Source organism: Dunckerocampus dactyliophorus, chromosome 19 (assembly GCF_027744805.1).
Source record: "Dunckerocampus dactyliophorus isolate RoL2022-P2 chromosome 19, RoL_Ddac_1.1, whole genome shotgun sequence".
NCBI classification, from domain to species: Eukaryota; Metazoa; Chordata; class Actinopteri; order Syngnathiformes; family Syngnathidae; genus Dunckerocampus; species Dunckerocampus dactyliophorus.
The window spans coordinates 1,906,598-1,923,368 of NC_072837.1; the positions used below are offsets into that span (position 1 = coordinate 1,906,598).

The following is a 16,771-nucleotide window of genomic DNA, read 5'->3' on the forward strand; positions in this document are numbered from 1 at the left end:
GTGCATTATATTTTAGCTTTACATGATGTTGTCATTTTATTTTTACTGACAAAATAACTTATTTACAAATTGTAGAACGTTTAGGCCACTACAAGGAAAGAGTGTTGGTGAGACTGTTAACGAAATCGTTCGCAGCCAAAAGGGCGGCTTCGTTTGAAAAAACCGTCCCATTGTTGTGTTATGTGTTGTGTCGCTGTCACCTTTGTCGCTCATTTGCCGCAAATAAAGCAGATAACTGTGCAGTCATGGGTGTGCACGACTTATGGTCCATCATCGAACCGGTTCGGGAGTCGGTGCCATTGTACAGTTTGAGCGGAAGGACACTAGCAGTCGACCTCAGTTTATGGATCTGTGAGGCCCAGCACGTCCAAGCAATGATGGGCAGAGTCACCAAGCCACATCTAAGGTAACACACTCACCGGTCATTTATTTGGAGATATATGCACAGTGCAGTACGTTTGCAGTTGAGGAGAAGTGTGTTTCCATGCAGCTAACCATAATATTAGAAACGCCTCTGTATGGTAACGCTGCTGTTGCGTGTGTAGGAATCTGTTTTTTCGGGTCTCTTCCCTTACTCTTATGGGAGTGAAACTTGTCTTCGTCATGGAAGGAGAGGCCCCTGAACTGAAAGCCGAAACCATGAGCCAGAGGACTGCAAACCGATTTGGAGGGCCCAAAAAAGGTGCTCCCAAATGCTCCTCAAACACCAGCAGGGGGCGCTTTAAGGCCGTGCTGAGAGAGGTTGGTCTCTGTCAGCAGTGCTTGTCATATATGCACACAACTAGCCGTTTTCCTTCCTGTCCAGTGTGCAGAGATGTTGGACTATCTGGGTGTGCCATGGGTGACAGCTGCAGGGGAGGCTGAGGCCATGTGTGCGTACCTGGACTCACATGGACTGGTGGACGGTTGCATCACCAATGATGGAGACGTCTTCTTGTATGGCGCACGGACCGTCTACAGAAACTTCAATATGAGCTCTAAAGTATGCACGCACATCTGACGCAATGCATGTACATAATAACCACTGAAAATGTTTGTGTTTGTGCCCTGCAGGACCCCCAGGTGGACTGTTACAAGACCTCACGTGTCCAGTCAGAGGTGCATCTCTCCAGGGAGAACCTGGTTGGTCTGGCAATCCTCCTTGGATGTGATTATATTCCCAAGGTATGGAGTGAACCTTCATCATTTATTCTGATGATATAAATAAACGAGCAGTGGGCATTTGTTATTCTGTAAGGGAATCCCTGGAGTTGGTAAGGAGCAAGCTCTAAAGCTCATCCAGACACTGAAAGGACAAACACTTCTGCAGAGGTAAAAAAAAAAAAAAAAAAAAACTTATAAGGAGAAAAAAACAGGATAGTGTGATGATGTTCCATGTGATGATTCTCTCAGGTTCACGCTGTGGAAGGACGAGGTGGCGTGCGTGTCTCAAGCAGTTGTGAAGAAGGTTCCTCACTGCCACATATGTCGACATCCGGGTGAGTGGTTCCCCCGCTTTGAACTTTGACCTGCGTTTGTAGCCCAGGTAAGGGGGGAGGACACAAGGAGGTGGGTGTCTAGAGCATGTGTATTGAAACTGAGTCGACAGCGGAGTCCAACACAATGGTTGACCTCTGGTTTAAAAGCAGTTTTTTCCCATTGAGATCCATTATGGTAGCAATAATCTGTGAAGTCTTTATTACCTGTACGGGCAATGTTTGAAAAATAAGCTAACGGCTATCTAAAAAGACCAAATATAACTTAAAAAAACCCAAACACACTCCTCAGCACCACGTTCATGGTTCTTAACTGCCATAAAAGTGTAATATCAGCGCTTTAAGTCACATCATGTAACAACAAAAATATTCAACCTCCAGTTGTCTATTTTTCTGCATAGACATATTTTCTGTTTCAGGCTCCGCCAAGGCGCACGAACGCAGCGGCTGCACGCTTTGTGACAGTCACCGATTCTGCCAACCTCGAGATTTCGACTACCAGTGTCCATGTGACTGGCACCCGTCCGAGCTGGCGCGCCAAGTCCAGTCCGTCGAGACAAATATAAAAAGGTGTGTGACTTTGTTGGCAGTTTTGTTGTCATTTTTAGCGTCTAAATCAGGGGTGTCCAAAATGCAGCACAGGGGCTATTTTTGAATGGCCCGTGGAACATTTTAAAAATATAATTTGACAAGAAAACTAAAAAAGAATATCAAAAATTGAAAACTCTGCAGTAATTTTACAAGAATAAAGTCAAAATGTTAATTAAAAAAAGTTGGACTCTAACGAGAAAAAGTCGTCATTTTACAGTAATTTTACAGTCTAATAAAAGTTAAAATTGTAAGTTGTAATATTAGGATATTTTTAATATTGTAAATCAGGGGTAAAATTTTTACATTACGGGAATAAAGTAATAATATTACGAGAAGAAAATTGACAAGAACATTGAAATACGTGGACAATCGGAAAAAAACCCAGCAGAAATGAGAAAAAACCTCTGTAATTTTACGAGAATAAAGCCACAATATGACGAGAAAAAACGTAATATTCTCACAAGGAAAAAAGTTGCAATTTTGAAAAATGTCATTTTAAAACCATAGAGTTGCAATATTAAAAATATATTCACATTTGCTATTTTTTAAAAGCCGGACTATTATGGGAAACACACAACAAAGAATTAAGTTGTAATTTTGTGAAAATTAGGTTGGGGAAAAAGTTAGAATATGATGAGACTAAAGTCATCTACATCTGTAGCCACAGCTGCCCCGGGGGTAGTCTGGTGGCTGCCAATTCGTGCCTCCGGCCTCTCCGACCACGACCGAGCATTCATTCAAGGTGGGTGAAGTGTCTTGCACAGGCACCAGACACTGAAGGGAGCGAGGATCGAACCGCCAACCTCCTGGTTTCTGGACGACCCGCGCCACCTCCTGTTATCTACGTGTGTTGCTTTCCAAAATATCAAAGTGGCCCTTGCAGCCTTTCATTTTTCACTGTGTGGCCCTCACTGGAAAGAGTTTGGACACCCCTGGTCTGACTTGTCGTCTCAGCTATTTAACGTAAACATTATTTCTGGTGTTATTTCAGGAAAACACTGGCAAGTCAAGAGTTCCCATTTACAGAGGTACGGCAAAAGCTCACGTGATTACACCTGTTGACCCGCTGTTAAACATTTATCACAATTTCCCTGCAGATTATCAACGAGTTTTTGATTTGTAAGGACAAACCCGTTGCCAAGTTCAAGAGGAGGCAGCCAAATATGCTCTCATTGCAGGTCATTTGTGCAGCACACAGCTCCACTTCAGTGTTGGGGTGTTTATGTGAAAGGTGTGTTTCCGTTTGTAGAAATTTGCACATGACAAGATGGAGTGGCCGAAGCACTACACCAGTAAAAAGGTTTTGGCTCTGATGACTTATGCAGAGCTGATGAACAGGACGGGCGGGAGAACGATGTCATCACAAATGCAGCCCATTCGGTACTGCTTTTATATTTAATTCTAATTTATAGAGAATTCAGTTTTTTTTATTTATTTAAAAAAAAAAACCTTTTCTCTCCACTCCTATAAAAAGAATATTGAAACCACGCGTGAGAAACTCGGTCCCTTGCTTCGAAGTCCTCTGGAAAACGCCAGGCAAGTTCCAACACAAACATCCTCTGGGCTTGAGTGACAGGCCTGCTGCGTGGTGCAGAGGTTGGGGTGCGGGGTGCTCGTCACCCGGTTGTTAGTGACTGGCTGTGAGGTGCGCTTCAGAGGTGATGGATCGCTCACAACAGCCGCTAGGTGCTAAAGCGGCTTCCTTCCCGGGCTGGGAAATCTGTCATATTCGAGTCTAGCTCACTAACAAGGTCTTCTCGCACGATTATCCGCGAGAACGTGAGCGCTGTTTATTTGTTTTCCATTTGAAAAAAAAAATTGAATGACCAGGATCAATATGAATTATTAGGGATTAGCGCTTTTTTTTGGTTAATTCATTAATTTGTTTGAATGTTAAAAAGTCTGACTGTTCGCGCAATAGATATTATTATTGTTATTAAATTTTAAATACTATTTTAAAATCTAGTCAGTTGGATGTATTTTTACTGTTAGCAGCAGAACTTTTAATAGGCTTTTATTGCACCACGTTTCCATTTATTTTTCTTACATTTCAAATTTATTTTAAAATGTTGTAGATATTATATCAAATATAATGCGCATGTTTGTTAGTATTTTATTTATGTATATATTTTCTTTATTTTTTTTATTTAAGGAATAATGGTTTTAATTTAAGGAAAAAATGCTTAACTGATCATTTTTAAGAAGAATAACAGTAAACATTAGGTACCAAGCATTTGACAAGAAAATTACGGATAAAGTAAAAGTGAATAAAAGGCATAAATGATTGTTTGAACAAGCGGAACGGAGGAAAGGTTATGTGAATGCTGAGGCAAGTTAGCCTAGTTAGCCTGAGCTTAGCACATAAAAATGGACACAGTTAACATCTAGAAAGCTGCCCTTGTTGATAAAGTAACAAAAACGTTCACCATAATAACAAAAGTTGATCATATAAGAGGCTGTGTTGTTTATCTTCTGTACTGGTTGTGGGTATTTTTACTTTTTGAAGACACACTTGTACCAGTTATCTCAAGGCTAAATGCTAATGCTAATATGCTAGCTGCCCAGAATTGAAACAAAAGCATAATATAGTATGTAATATAAAAAAATTGGCAAATTAGCTTTCAAATTGTTTTTTTTAATTAAATATTTTATTTTAGTTGTTGTTGTTGTTGTTATTATAAACTGTTAAACTGTATTTTTGCTGGACAACACAGGCATCTAGTTGTTTGACGACGGTGTTAAATTGCGCGTTCACAAAACAAGATGGTGAAACAACAAATTGTCTGTGGCCTTGGTGCACCTTCTGCAGATCATTACGTTTTTCCTGAGGATGGGCCGGCGGAGGATGAGCACGAGGTGAGGTCAGTGGAGGAGCAGTCCCTCTTCTGTGTGGCCTTCCCTGAGGTGGTGGAGAGCTACTTGAAGGACAAAGCCTTAGCTGAAGAAAACAAGACAAAGAGTAAGACCACACCGATGCTCATATTAAATGAAAATATAGTATTTTGTTGTTGGAATATGAGCAAAAACGGGAGGCCTTGCACCCCCTAATACACAAGCTTCCGTGGTGATCAAAGGCACCTGGCGCTTTGACTTGTTTTCGCAAACGAGGCGATTACAGCCGCTCTGACACCTGATCATGTTAGCTTGACAGCTCGGCCGATCCACATCAAAGGGCTGGTTGCCGCCACGAGGTGTCTTTCCGTCTCGCCTAACATGTGCTTGCTTTTGGGCCACCTTGTGTGTGTCACAGCCGGAGCGCTTCATTTCCCCGTTTGAAGCAGAGCTAGCAGCCCGATGATAAGAGTAGGAAGCAGCACCGTAGAAATGAAACACTCGATGAACCGCAGCACTCGTGCAGCTCCTACAACGAGTGATTAATTGTTACTCATTTGTATTGTCATTTTCAGTGGACAGTCAATCTATAATGCTAAACAAGCTGCACACGGACTACTTTATAGTGTACCCACGTTTGCTTTTCTATTGTATTTTCCCTGATATACTGTGGTTATACTGGGTAGTACGAATGTAAAGGTGACTACATGGGTGTTATTTCATGTCTAGACGGATCTAATAATGTTAAAAAACATATTTAGAAGATTGTAAACAGGTTTTTTATGCTATAAATATGAAGATATTTCATTTATAAAGAAGGAATCCTCGCGTTTTGCAGTCGAGTCTGGAACCAATTAACTGCAATTAACGAGGGATGACTGTAAAATGCTCTCCCTGTCTCTTCTTTCAGAACGAAAACCAGTGAGGAAAAAGGACAAGACATCAGATGGACCTGATGATGTTTTGGACCTCATGGCACAAATGAGCCTCCAAAGCTGCTCTCCGGAAAAGCGAACACCAACTGCCGTGACTCCAAACACACAGGAAGTGGTGGTTTTGAACACACCTGTAGGCAATAAGCCGCATGGTGACTCCTTGCCGTCTGCCTCCGCCGTTATCGAAGCTCTCCACCTGAGTGACATCGACTGGGATGCGTTGTCCTTCACGTCCACCCCGCCGCCTAAAACCACCATTGACGACGTCGAGGAGAAAACCTCAGAACCTCAGCCAGAGCGGTGTTTCAGTGAGTGTCCTCTCAGGGAGAGGCTACTCTTGAGGCATGCCACCAAAACCATGGAAATCGTCTCGAAGCAACTAGACGACATCGAGCGCATTCCCTCTCATATGTCCGCTTTCAAACTAAATGCACACAGTCCTAAAGATAGTGATGGCAGCAAGACATCAGAGAAGCCATCTTCTAGCAAAATAGAGGCAGATGAAGCTGCTCCGTCAGCCAAGCCAGCAGCACAATGCCAGACGAAGGTGAACAAAAGACCTCCTCACAAGTCTAAATTTGTGTGGAAACCACAGAGGTGCCACTCTGATCCGTGTCATGGTGGCAAAGACAGAAACATGACCTCCAAGAAGAGCGTTTGCGTGAGCGTGTGTCCATCCAGCGATGACAGCGACACTGAGAACCAGCCGACGACAACTTGGAGAACCACAAAGCCCTTACACAAGCTCAAGAGAAGGATCCCATCAGGTGTCCCTCTGAAACCTATTGGCGGACCACCGAAACCCAGCGATGGCAGCGGCCAATCCTCCAAATGTGTGCGGAGCTTCGAGAATCCAGTAAACGCTGAAAGCGGTTCCCCGGTAGAAGCAGCTGTTCTCGATGACGTGTTCCCTTCCGCCCCGGCGTCCCCCATCGCTGTGTTGGACAGCGACGATTCCGTCGTCTGTGGGGGGGACAGCCCTTTGCCGCTGGCAGAAAGACTCAGGCTCAAGTTCATGCAGTGACAAAAGCAGGATGCAGGACGGAAGCTTCATCGTAATTCAACGTACTCACTGCAAACAATATTAGGTACACCTGTGCGGTCACATGACATTGAATTACCCCCCCCCCCCCCCCCCCCCCCTTTACAAGGATGCATATGCCCGAATTTTGTCCAAGAGATACATACACTTGCAAATAGCGCTAAATGCACTATAATAATAATAATAATAATAATAATAATAATAATAAAAATAATAATAATAAAAACAACAATCACTATAATTTTGGATGGAGCAGTGTTCATGAAATATATATTTTTTAGTTCATATTTATTCAATACTTCATTGACAAGTTGATCATTTAGAATGTAGTACTGGAAATTCATACATTAGTTACTGAGAAATTTGGGGGGAAAGGCTCTACAATAACAGCAAAAATTATTAGAATTAAATATGGAGCTGTATTAATGAAATCAATAATGGCTTTATCTCCCCCCCCTTAAATTCATTAGTAAATTGACAAATTATTTCAATTATTTTTGACATTTTGGCATGAAGTACCTGTGAGCTCTATTTACAGTATGTAGCTTTGAAGACCTGATAATTACAACAACAACAAAAACTTAATTTCAAGCACACATCCCATATAAAAACACACACAAACGTGTGAAAGATTTCGTGTAAATATCTATTCAAATGAGCAGTTTTACAGAATACACCATAATAATGGAGATGTCATTAAAACTCATGAGCTCTGTCACAATGTGTACAAAAGCAGGGGGGGGAATCCTTAATATTCTGTATACCGTTTTGGTTTCTTCACCATTAATTGTCTTCTTCTTTGGCCTGTGCCCCACCCCTCCACTGTAAAATAGTTTTTGCATAGTCCTAACAAACATGAGGTGATAATGCTCCGTTGTAATGGACACTGAGGTATTGATTAACAATGTTTGTTATCCTGCTTGCAGTCTGTACTGCGTCCTATGTAGAGGTGCTGAGGGAACCACAATAGTAGAAACAGCTCTCAGTAAGATGGCAAGCAAAGCCCAATAGGAAACATACTGTTATATTCCAGGCTCCTTGACACCTGAGCATTATTATGATTTTCATATACTGCTCTCGGATCTCATTAGATTGTGCAGCTTGTGTTGCACCGTGTTTTAATAACATACCACAAGAGCCATTTCACATCATTTGACACACATTATTTTGGCAGTTCTTCCCCAAGAGGACGCTGCACGTGGCTTTTTTTTTTACAACCCCACCGGTATTGGTCCCCCCCTTGATCATGAGTGAGGGCTTACACACCTTCTCAGACATGAAAGGTCTGACATGAGCTTGGTGACAGCTGCATCCTCTTGGCCAAATAACAACTCTTCACTGCTTGCTAGACTTGTATAGGCGTGTTTTTCTTTTAATAATAAACACACCCAAAGTGCTTTGACAACACTCAAAACATGGAGAATTGCTGTCAGATGTTGGTACTTCAGCAATAACACGGCGTACTTTTTGCAGTTGTCGGTAGCCTTATTTTACTGCATGAGTGGGACAAAATATTAGAAATTCTTGCACAACAAAATACAGAGCAGTTCTGCGTGAGATGTGTTAACAAGAATAGCAATAATGCCTCTTCAACAGTGCCATGTATTTTGTTGTAGTTGTCCATCTTTTATATCAGTTTATTAAACAAATCAATAAAAAGCGAAGGTTCAATTTCAGATGGACACATTTTTTTAGGCAGCACGATATGTTTGATTATATGGTTGCCATGAAATAAATAAATAGGTGGGGAAATAAATACATTTTAATCCATATGAATGCAATTTTAAATTATTTTAGTTTTGGTTAGGCATTATGTTTGTCCTGAAATAAATATAAAAATAACTATAGATTAAAATAACAACTTTATTTTCATTTCATGTATCTATTTCATCATTTTCCGGCAGCATGATATGTCCAATTATATGGTTGTTAGAAAATAAATAAATGGGTGATGAAATGAATAAATATTGATCAACATCACTGCAAATTTGATTGATTTTTGTTCAGTTGTATTTTGACTTTATCTGTTGTACTGGCTCTTTTCAAGCTGCACGATACGTTTTGCACTATGGTTGTCATGAAATCAATAAATAGATAATGAAATACATAAATAAAGGTTTGATACACTTACAGTATATCTACTGGAATTAGATTAAATACTAACAATGTTATTGTTTCAATTGTCTCAGGTTATTTTAGTTTGGGATTTATTTATGTGTGATTATAAGGTTGACATGAAGTAACTAAATATATGTCAATTTTGGTTGTTTGTAAATTTTGCTTTAGCTATGTTTTTTTACCTTTTGCCTGCAGAGGTGCTGGGGTCTCATTGCACCTTCATTAGACAGCTCACATCAAACTGATAATTGTCGTCGTGCAGACTTTAAAGAGTCATCTCCCACAAAGGGAATCTAATTATTTTTCTTTCTATCGCATTATCCGTCTATTTAACCTTATTCACACCTCAGTGATAACGAACGACGTCCTTCTGGAAGGTCGCATTTTGCCACTTGTGGTTTTCTTTGAACTTTTTTTTCCGCCTTAGCTGTGAACCCATAAACCTCCGGAGATTCCACCACGTATAAAAAAGTCTCTCGCCTAAAAAAAAATCATTGAGAGAATCTTGCCTGCTGTCATCATCTCTGGATCCCGGGATATTTTCCTACAATGGACGTCGATTCTATAACGTCCAAAATCCTCGCCGAGTGGAAGGTCAGTGATGGAGCTTTTGTGGAGGAGCAGCTCCAGTCCTCCTCACCGGAGTCTTCCTCAATGGACTCCGTGTGCTCTTCGCCGGAGATGTTCTCCAGCGGCCATCAGGAGATCCAAGACCTCGCCTACGTGTTCCCGGGGCGAAGGTCGTCATGCGACCCAAAGGCTCAGCGGCAGAACAAGTCCAAGATGTCCACCAAGAGACGCATGAAGGCGAGCGAGAGGGAGAAGATGAGGATGAGGAGTCTCGCAGAGGCTTTGCACCAGCTCCGGTACTACCTGCCGCCGGACTACACCAAGAGGGGGCAACCTCTGACCAAAATCCAAACCCTCAAGTACACCATTGAGTACATCAACAAGCTCTCGGACATCCTGAGCCATGCGTAAAAAGTCCCCATTTACGCAGGTCATCTTGGACTGAGTGCTTGCTTTATATTTCCGACGAGCTTTACATGTTAAATTAATAATTCTGCTTGGTGATTTTGCTATTTCTGCCCATGGTGTAAATATTAGGGCACTTATTATTTTGTATTGGAGGATATTTGGTACGAAGCCTGTATTTTTCGTTTGTTTTAGCTCATTACTGACCAAAGCAATTCAGTCAGAGACGTTATGGTGAAATGCTCTTGTATTTGTCTGTGGCCTGAGTAGCTGGATAACTTTATTGTGGCGTATTATGCTGTCAATCAGTATTTGTGCTGTTTTTCATATGACATCGTTTTTCTTCCCCGTTTGTGCAAAATTAAACATAAGTTGTTTCACCTTTTCACTGTTTCTTTTACTTAGTATATTTGAAATGAATAAACTATCTGTGTTTGAAGAACTACAGTCGGTTCGTCAGTCGGCTCCTCCAATCACAAGGCGAGCGTAAACAAAACAGAGTGTAGGTGTTGAAGGCTTATCCAATCACGTTTAAGAATACTGTCTGGTGGGCGTGGCAGTTCTTCACCAGACGGTCCAAATTTCAAAGCGCATCTAGTGTGACGAAACTGCCAGTGCAAACGTCAAAGGGCCAAACCAAAAGCCGGATATTTTTAGTGCATTTTATATTTTCTAAAATATATTATATTTTTCCATAGCAAGTGGCACATCTAACTATATTGCTCTATTTTTGGCTCTACCTCGTCTGTTCGCCACCAGCCACTGTAAGTCGTTTCCCGTCCATCAAACGATCAACCCAAATCGCTAAATTGAGTTGAATTCCAGAATTTATGCACGTTTGAGCTACACTTCTAACCACAATTTAACTTACGAAAGGTTCAGTGGAAGTCTGAATGGGACTCGTACCAGTTATTTTGGCGAACTGCTGTCCATTTTGTGTTGATTGAGGCCAGGAATTAGACGGATCCGCCTCATGGTAATCCAAAAGTGTATTCGACGAATCCCTGTTTGCCACAGTGTTGCGTTACAACGATATTTCATCTTTAATTTTACGTTCGTGTTTAATCCAATGCCATCCATGACTTAGTAGTAAGTAAGCAGTGTGTGAATGTAATGTGTAATGTGTCTCATATGGCGTCTAACAGCGTGCACTTAGCTAACTGCCTTAATACTTAGATGTGTAACAGTACTGGCTGACTGCCACAGGACAAGTAGGCCTATTATACATATAACTGGGTCTTGCAGGCAGGCAATGTGTCCTTAATGATATACACATCCTCAAAAAGCGGATTAATAACAATGCATTGCAATCAACATCTCTCTACAACGTCTGCATAATGTTGAATTAACACCAGTTAACAACTGTGGCTGCATACTGAGTAAAAAGTTTGTTGTGATGCTTATTTATGCTTCACCTAGATTTGTTTTTTTTTTTTTTACCTTTCACCTTCATTCCCACCATCAACAATGCGGTAGAACGTGTCATGCTGTCATACCGTAGTCATACAGCAAACTTGTCACCTTCAACGCCGCCTTGTAGTCTTGACACCCTGCGGCGGAACAATGCAGTCATTCGGCGAATGCAGAGCCGGGGGTGTTCATGTTTCCGACAACTAAGCGACATTTGAACAACATTGGGTCACATTCGGAAGCGCCACTGTGCCGATGAAAGGAAGCTTTTCATGTTAATTACATCAGATTTCACCGGGTCATGTAAAACAATTGTGTTAGCATTGTGTTTGTCAGTCTAATGAACTGCATATGAATGTCAGATGGATGGAGACACTCAAGAGAAGGCGGCAGACATCTCGAAGACAGCTCCTAAGGGGGATTCTGAGAGACTGACCAACAAATTCAGGTTGGTAGGATGGTCCCTTTGCAGCATTTCATTCTTGTTTCAGCAATACACCGAGTCGCATACCGCTTGTTTACGCAGGGGCCGAGGTTTCCGAGGTCATGGTCGAGGGGGCCGAATGAGTCGAGGAGGAGGACGCGGCATGATGAAAGTTGTCGGGCCACCTGTTCACGGGAGGGGTACAATCAAAGATGGAGTGATGAACGGCTTTTCCCCCATGAGGTATTGTGGAATGAACTTTGCTTATAAACACACACAAACGGTAAGTTATTGTAGCATGACTTTGTATTTTAGCCATATTATACAGCAGTTTACTTCTTTTTACAAGTGTGTGACTGTGTAAAAAACACAAGGTAGTGATTGTCCTGTCCACAAACATAGATGGTCTATTTAACATAGGAGACAACAGTCAAAATTGTCTATATCAAGACTTGATACAGACTTAATATAGATTATTTTGGGGTGTATGAGGTGAGTTCAACACGAAAAATTAAAAGGAAAGTGCTTCAGCAATATTTTGGTTAACAAATTTGTATAATTATTTCAGACATATTTCACGTACAGCCAAACCTTGGTTTCTGTATGCCCAGTTTGCCGTCACTAGCAAACTGCATGATCTGCTAACCTGACTAAATGAATCTTCAGTTCAAGGAGTAGGGCGAGGAGGAGGACGACAACAGGGGCAGTATGTTTTAACAAGGATACAAAAATGCTACAGCCGAACGGCGCCAGGACGAAGCACGGTCAGAGCAGCGAATATGGGGAGTTGCTTAATAACTTACTGTGTCCAGTCTAGTAGATTGATTGTTAAAATTCAAACTAAATTTGAACTTTGGGTGTTTTAAAATGGGAGAAAATGTTCATTCCTGTCTGAGAAAAGTTTATAAAGTGCACTGTGAGGGGTTTTACAGCCTTAAAATATACAGTATATGATAAATGTAAACAAATAAAGTTGGCTACTTTGCAGATTTCACTTATTGCGGGCTATTGCGGGAACCTATGCCCTGTGATAAACGAGGGAACACTGTCATTTGTCAATGTAAAAGGGGGTAAAAATGGTATTCAATTTTTCTGGATTTAAAAAGAAATCCAAACTGAATCGACCTGTGGCCCAGTTTGCTATTATCTAATGGCTGGAGTTGGGCCACGGGCCACCAGGTGAATAGTGCCGCTCTCGGAGAAGATGTTTTGCAGATTCTGTTTTCATTAGAAGTTCTTTGTTGTCTGATGCTCATGTGTCATATAATTCCTGCCTTTCATTTGCAGAGGAATGGGGAGAATGCGACCTTACCCTGACCCCAGAGGTCATCGAGGTAGGTATGGACCAATAGGCATGGGTCCTCCACCTCCCCCCATGCACCTCACAGGGCCCTTCCCGCCCATGCCCAGGTAGCCTTATCATACCAATGCCCAAATGACTACAGAGTGAATAGGAAGTTTCAGTTTTGCTTGTGCCTCTCTGTAGACATGGTCCTCCTCCACTACCACCGCCAGGTCACCCGGCTTTTAGAGGGCGTCTTCCACACCCCAGAGGCCGTGGCATGCCAGTCCCCGGGCCCCCGCGTCACTTCCACCCCAGAGGTCCAAGAGGGTAAGTGCTGAGTGGGTGAGTGGGAAGAATGTCACACCGCTGCGCAGCTTTTCCCCTCTCATTATTGTAGCTTGGCTTCTTCTGTCCTGCACTTCTTAATTGATTGTGTTGTTTTATTTGTCAATCCAACTTTTGAAGACAGTCCCAAAACGATTCCTCTGTTTTATCATACAAATACCTGCCTTTTTAGAATAGTAAGCTTGGAGACCACTTGACTTGGCTGCTCTGATGAGAGAGCGCTCTCTACTGGTGAGGATCCAATGTGTGATTTTATCCTTTTGCACAGCTACCACAATGGACCGGTGTCTCCTCCGCCTCACCCTCCACCTGGCAGAGGCCAGAGGTGGCCGGGGCCCCCTGGTGGCCGCCGCTTTTAGTACAGCCTGCCCTATAAACAGTACTAAAAAGACCATTTCTTCTTATTCAAGAAAAAAGTTCAAAACTTGATTGATTATTTAAAAAAAAAAAAAGAGTTTGATTATTATTATTATTATTATTTTATTTTATTTTTTTTTTACAAGTGAGTAGTAATGTGAAAAGTGAGGACACATGCAATGCCTCGCATCTTATTTAATGTAATGTGATGCACACGTCCTTAAAGGACGGAAAGTTCTGATCAATGTTGACTTCCTGTGAGCCAGTTTAGACCTCCTAACCCTACTTTCTGTTACCTAGGGATATCTTTTTTTTGTAATATAGCTTCACCAAGCAGTACTCCACTTGTCTAGTATTCTTGAGATGATAACGTTATTCTTGTGCAACTATTTAACGAATATTACTGTTTGGAACATTGTTTGTCTTCAACACAGTACTGTGTAGTGGTAAATGAAGAAATAGTGACAGTTATTCTCCTTTTTTCTGAAGTGAAAACGTTTGTTCCACTGTAATTAACAGCGTAACTTTTGTCAACTTAAGAAAAGAAATAAAACTAAAAAGAAACCACTTCTCTTTTTGGTTCATTCACAAACAAATCCTGACTTGTCAGCACATTTTCATAACCAAGTCATTGTCATTTCTAACGTGTAAATCACACTAGAGCTTTGCATAATAGTTCAAATAGAACTGGTTATGTATATGACATCATTGAAAGCATTCATTGGCATGTAATGTTGTTTTAGGCGTGCTGAGAAACAAAAATGCATCTTGTATGCGTAAATTAGTGATTGGAAAAAGTGGTGAATGCAGTTATCCCACATAAAATGTTTTTTTGAACCCAAACTAAATGTTGAATCTCTTGCCTTTTAATGTACATAATATTTATACATAATATGCTTTATTTAAAAGCTGCATATGGATTGCTACTGTTATTATTTATGCTGTGCTGCTTCCAAAATAAGACCTTTGATAAGTGTGACACTGTCCCATAGCCACAATCAGCTGCTGCAACCTCTCCCACCGTGCTCCTTTCTCCATCTTTCTACACCTTTTTCGTGCTGCGCCTTCAGTCCATTCTGCCTGCACTTGTTGCTAACATGACTGACTGTTGTTGTCTCCTGAAAGGGGAGGGAGGCACACAGTACAGTTAATCTCCCCGGCCCTGGATCACAGGCCTTCCTTCTTCACAGCTCTCCAACTGCAGCGTGACGTCTGCAGTGCAGCCCTTCACTGACAATGGTGAGTCTCCTCTTTACTGTATTTCCTCAATATGGTGGCCACACTATGAAGATGCCATGCAGGCCTGTAATGACTTACTGGAACATTGATATCACTCTAAACAAAATTAGAACCACGCATAACACGTGCACCATAGGCAGTTGAGTAAATAAAACCTGGCCTTTGCACATGAGGAAACACGGTATGATCTTGTATTTGAATAGCTCAATAAAATGTTGCCAAGAACCAATGTGTGCTGGTCTTGTGTTTTATGTTTGTTTTTTTACAATGTGACAATATAATCCAAGACAAGACATATTGTCAAAATTTGAAGGTTTTATTATTAAAGAAACATATACTGACACAATAAAGGTCCTTCTATTGGACAATACGTATTGTATACTATTGGCTGGGCTGCTTCTGGGCTTCCTCTGTGGGCTCATCTTTCCACATTGGCTCAGTGATATGATCTGGAACTTTCTCCATAGCAATCTTCACAACAAGAAGCCAAATCATGAGGCAAGAGAACGCTTCATTGTGCCAACGTATTTCTGGTACAGACGCTCACCTTTGTCACCTGCATGGCGATACTTTCGGGAAGGTTCCTCTGGATGTACTCCAGATACACCTGTGCTGTGGAGCCTGTTAGATGAGACAACTGCCCACAAAGCCTATGCCTTAATTAAAGAAGTTAATGATACTTGTGGATCTGTGAGACACAGTGATCTCACCTCAATGCATCTGTAGTGTGTCCTCATCTCATACTGGACCCTGTGTTTTTTAAAGATGTGAACTGACTTCAGGACTGTAAGCCTCTCTATGTCCTTGGGGGGCTCAAAGCTGGAGCAGAGGGAACACGGACTTAGTCCCATGTTTACCATGATGCCAAAACTGAAATACATCAAGAGGTCCTTTAACAAAGACCCACACGTTGCTGACGGTGATGCCCAGCTCTTTCGCTGCCATGGTAGCAAAGTACTCGTAGCTATCCAAGACGGCCCAATCATGACCTTTAACCAACACTGTCACCTTCTGGAAAAGTGTGTCAGGCTGGTCTGTGATGGTGATCTGAAAGGAAATGTTTGTGATCACTGAAAGAATATGGGTTTACATTTCAATTCAAATAATCGATTCAAATAATACAACTGACTGGTGATGACACTGTTGATGACAGTGCTGCTGCTGCTGTGTGGAAGGATGGGCCTTGGGTCAAAGGAAGTGGAGACCTGCAGATATTTTAATTATTTTATGCTAAGCTATTACATAATGCTGATAAGCTACGATTGTTAGAAGACAAAAACAGCTACCTACCGCTTTGCAAAGCATTTCTTAGGGGCTGCACAAGAGCCCAGAACGGGTGGTACCTACAAAGCAAACATGCAAATAGCTGGTAAGGTAATTAAAATGACTCGGAAGCTACGGCTAACATCACTGCGTTTTCTAGTTCAACAATACAAAAGCATCCTTTTCTTTTTTAAACTCCTTTCTGTCACATAACATGTAAAAGCAGTCATTAAGCATTACCGAACTGGATATTCCACTCAATATCCTTGTTAGGGAGCAAAATTCTCTTCGGAGCGCCATGGAGGCAGCCATGTTTAGAGAGGGTAGGTTGTGAAACCGGAAGTGGTATGGTTGCTCTATTGCCTCTTCCGTCCTGGAGGGACCATAACAACTGCGTTGATGTGGTATTAAATACTAAGTAACGCAGGGAAATTGCTGTACTACCACAAATATGATATGATCAATGAAATAGTTTACAGT

General features: G+C 41.6%; 4 protein-coding genes across 5 annotated transcripts; 3 read left to right on the top strand and 1 right to left on the bottom strand.

The window, feature by feature from the left end:
• Positions 1-98: 98 nt before the first annotated feature.
• On the top strand, positions 99-6,964 carry LOC129172268 (flap endonuclease GEN homolog 1). 2 transcript variants are annotated; one of them, XM_054761826.1, is made up of 13 exons: positions 99-406; positions 546-741; positions 806-982; positions 1,054-1,164; positions 1,238-1,311; positions 1,393-1,478; positions 1,895-2,045; positions 3,058-3,094; positions 3,164-3,244; positions 3,316-3,446; positions 3,541-3,602; positions 4,876-5,025; positions 5,809-6,964. In XM_054761826.1, the coding sequence occupies exons 1-13, from the start codon at positions 246-248 to the stop codon at positions 6,855-6,857; spliced, it is 2,466 nt and encodes an 821-aa protein (XP_054617801.1). In that variant the 5' UTR covers positions 99-245; the 3' UTR covers positions 6,858-6,964. The 2 variants fall into 2 exon arrangements, with proteins under 2 accessions (XP_054617801.1, XP_054617802.1); XM_054761827.1 differs by having other exon boundaries at positions 273-406; positions 611-741.
• Positions 6,965-9,542: 2,578 nt separating this feature from the next.
• On the top strand, positions 9,543-9,974 carry msgn1 (mesogenin 1). The gene has a single exon (XM_054761830.1). The coding sequence runs from the start codon at positions 9,543-9,545 to the stop codon at positions 9,972-9,974; it is 432 nt and encodes a 143-aa protein (XP_054617805.1).
• A 562-nt stretch (positions 9,975-10,536) lies between these two features.
• On the top strand, positions 10,537-15,133 carry si:ch211-51e12.7 (uncharacterized protein LOC336335 homolog). Its single transcript, XM_054761829.1, has 6 exons — positions 10,537-10,732; positions 11,741-11,826; positions 11,905-12,045; positions 13,090-13,212; positions 13,289-13,414; positions 13,701-15,133. Exons 2-6 carry the CDS (start codon positions 11,741-11,743, stop codon positions 13,789-13,791), a joined length of 567 nt encoding a protein of 188 aa, XP_054617804.1. The 5' UTR covers positions 10,537-10,732; the 3' UTR covers positions 13,792-15,133.
• Positions 15,134-15,334: 201 nt separating this feature from the next.
• mrps10 (mitochondrial ribosomal protein S10) lies at positions 15,335-16,645 on the bottom strand. Its single transcript, XM_054761828.1, has 7 exons — positions 16,532-16,645; positions 16,319-16,371; positions 16,158-16,233; positions 15,936-16,075; positions 15,739-15,847; positions 15,576-15,665; positions 15,335-15,499 (listed from the first exon to the last, which is right to left on the bottom strand). Exons 1-7 carry the CDS (start codon positions 16,601-16,603, stop codon positions 15,410-15,412), a joined length of 630 nt encoding a protein of 209 aa, XP_054617803.1. The 5' UTR covers positions 16,604-16,645; the 3' UTR covers positions 15,335-15,409.
• Between the last annotated feature and the right edge of the window lie 126 nt (positions 16,646-16,771).